Consider the following 2,500-nt stretch of genomic DNA (forward strand, 5'->3'; position numbering starts at 1 on the left):
CATTGTGTGACCTTTCTTCTTTTAAGAGAAAGCAATAGTTTGGGAACGAAAACTTCACATTCAACTGTATTGGCAGATAAGCGAGTAAGCCATTGTGTGACCTTTCTTCTTTTAGAGAAAGCACTAGTTTGGGAACGAAAACTTCACATTCAACTGTATTGGCAGATAAGCGAGTAAGCCATTGTGCGACCTTTCTTCTTTTAGAGAAAGCAATAGTTTGGGAACGAAAACTTCACATTCAACTGTATTGGCAGATAAGCGACTAAGCCATTGTGTGACCTTTCTTCTTTTAGAGAAAGCAATAGTTTGGGAACGAAAACTTCACATTCAACTGTATTGGCAGATAAGCGAGTAAGCCATTGTGTGACCTTCCTTCTTTTAGAGAAAGCAATAGTTTGGGAACGAAAACTTCACATTCAACTGTATTGGCAGATAAGCGAGTAAGCCATTGTGTGACCTTTCTTCTTTTAGAGAAAGCAATAGTTTGGGAACGAAAACTTCACATTCAACTGAAAAAGATTACAACCCACAGCATACTTTGCCTTTGCATGGCATTCGTTATAATACGGTTTAAGATTTTTCTGTTCACAAAGAAAAAAAATCCCATCCCATAATAATCTATAATATTCATATACATGATATTTTATTACAAAACCATGTTTTTGTTGTTGTTGTTGTTGTTTTTATAAAGTAAGAGCGTGTACACACACACACACACACACACACACACACACACACACACACACACACACACACACCTAACAGCCTAATACAGAAACAAAGAAAGATTACGGGCAGCATCAGACTCAAAGTACATGACATCTCTGGGCTCGGTTCGGAATAAACCAAATAAACCAGACCCTCTTATAATAAGAGAGAGAATGAATGAATGAATGAATGAATGAAGAATTTGAATGAATAATTTTTATTTTCTGAGGGTAATGGATTAAGCATACATGCTTTTTTTTTTTTTCATCCAGCCCTCGAAAACAAATACATAAACAACAGCAACACGAAAAAAGAAAAAGAGAAGGAAAAGTGAAAAAGCAAGAGAAAAATCACGGAAATACGAGAAGAAGAAAAGAAGATAGTTACACAGCTAGATGGAAAGAGACAGACAGACAAAAATATACAGACAGACATACAAATAGACAGGCAGGGAGAGCGACGGGAGAGAGAGAGAGAGAGAGAGAGAGAGAGAGAGAGAGAGAGAGAGGGAGAGAGGAAAATTTCGGATTCAGATTCAGATGGTTTATTCATTTTAGGCCAAGCCCCCTCATGAAGAGGAATGTGAACAGACAATAATCATTATACCATATATAGACATAAGGATTAAAACAATGCAACTATGGATACATCAGGTTAATCAGGAACATTAAGAAATAAGTATTTTCCAACATCTAAAGGCTTTGTAAAATAAAACAAAAAAACAACAACAACAACAAAAAACAACAACAAACAACAACAACAACAACCAACCAACAAAAAACCAACAACAAACAAACAAATAAACAAACAACAACAACAACAACAACAAAACACCACAAGTCAAATTTCGCACAACTTCAAGGACAACAATAAAGCCAGTTTGAAAAGACAAGGTTGTTGATAGTATCTGGGTCAAATGAATATTTCTCTGGTTTCTTTGAGAGAGAGAGAGAGAGAGAGGGAGAGAGAGAGATGGACGAACAGACGGACGGACAGACAGAGAGACAGAAAATAATCACCGACAATAATCAGAATCATCCACTGCACAATATATTTCCTTTTCGTTCCCCTTTCAACCCACACCCCTTCCCCCCCCCCCCACCACACCCCTCCCCCTCCAAACGAATCAATCATCCACTTACCTAACAGAGACAGAAGGAGAAGAAGAACTACGCAAGGGTTTGACATGATGGCCGAATGTCACGTGCAGTTGTCACAGCCAGCCAGCGCCTCCTCTGTGAACGGGGAAAATGAAATGGATAAAAAAAAAAAAAAGAAAAAAAAAGAAGAAAAAAAAAAAAAAAAAAAAAAAAAGACTACGGGCAATGGGTCTTCAACGGGCTTACCTAGCTGCACAGTTGTTGATCTTGAACTCCGAAGTAGCAGTCTGTCTGTCTCGTTGTCTGAAGCTCTCCTACTTATATATATATATAGACTGACACGCATGCGCAAGGAGGAGTGGTAGAGAGAGAGAGAGAGAGAGAGAGAGAATGGTGGGTGGTGGTGGTGGTGGTGGTACAGGTGGATGGAGCGAGGTGGGGTAGGGTGGAGGTCTGGGGGATGGAGGGAGGGGTGGCTGGGGGGTGGGGGTGGTGGGGTGGCAGGGAAGTGGAAGAGAGGAGTGTGTGTGTGTGTGTGTGTGTGTGATGGGGGGTGGGGAGGATGTTGATAGAGACAGACAGCGGGGAAGGTGGAGACAAAGAGAAAGAGAGAGGAGAGAGAGAGAGAGAGAGAGAGAGGGAGGGAAGGGTGTGTGTGGTGGCGGGTGGAGGGGGGGAGAGGAGGGAGGGGT

At 41.1% G+C, this 2,500-nt stretch overlaps 1 protein-coding gene across 2 annotated transcripts in view; it reads right to left on the reverse strand.

The window, feature by feature from the left end:
• The window catches only part of LOC143277531 (cysteine-rich venom protein Mr30-like), a 42,720-nt gene that overhangs the window by 31,945 nt on the left and 8,275 nt on the right, over positions 1-2,500 (reverse strand). Inside the window, exons 1-2 of one of the 2 annotated variants that reach the window (XM_076582409.1) lie at positions 2,055-2,100; positions 1,851-1,943 (exon numbers count right to left, since the gene is read on the reverse strand). In XM_076582409.1, the coding sequence (XP_076438524.1) occupies positions 1,851-1,896 (46 nt within the window). In that variant the 5' untranslated portion in view covers positions 1,897-1,943; positions 2,055-2,100. Of the gene's footprint in view, positions 1-1,850; positions 1,944-2,054; positions 2,101-2,500 lie in introns of those variants that run through there. The other variant, XM_076582410.1, reaches the window with a different exon arrangement.

Source organism: Babylonia areolata, chromosome 34, assembly GCF_041734735.1.
Source record: "Babylonia areolata isolate BAREFJ2019XMU chromosome 34, ASM4173473v1, whole genome shotgun sequence".
In the NCBI taxonomy this organism is placed as follows: Eukaryota; Metazoa; Mollusca; class Gastropoda; order Neogastropoda; family Buccinidae; genus Babylonia; species Babylonia areolata.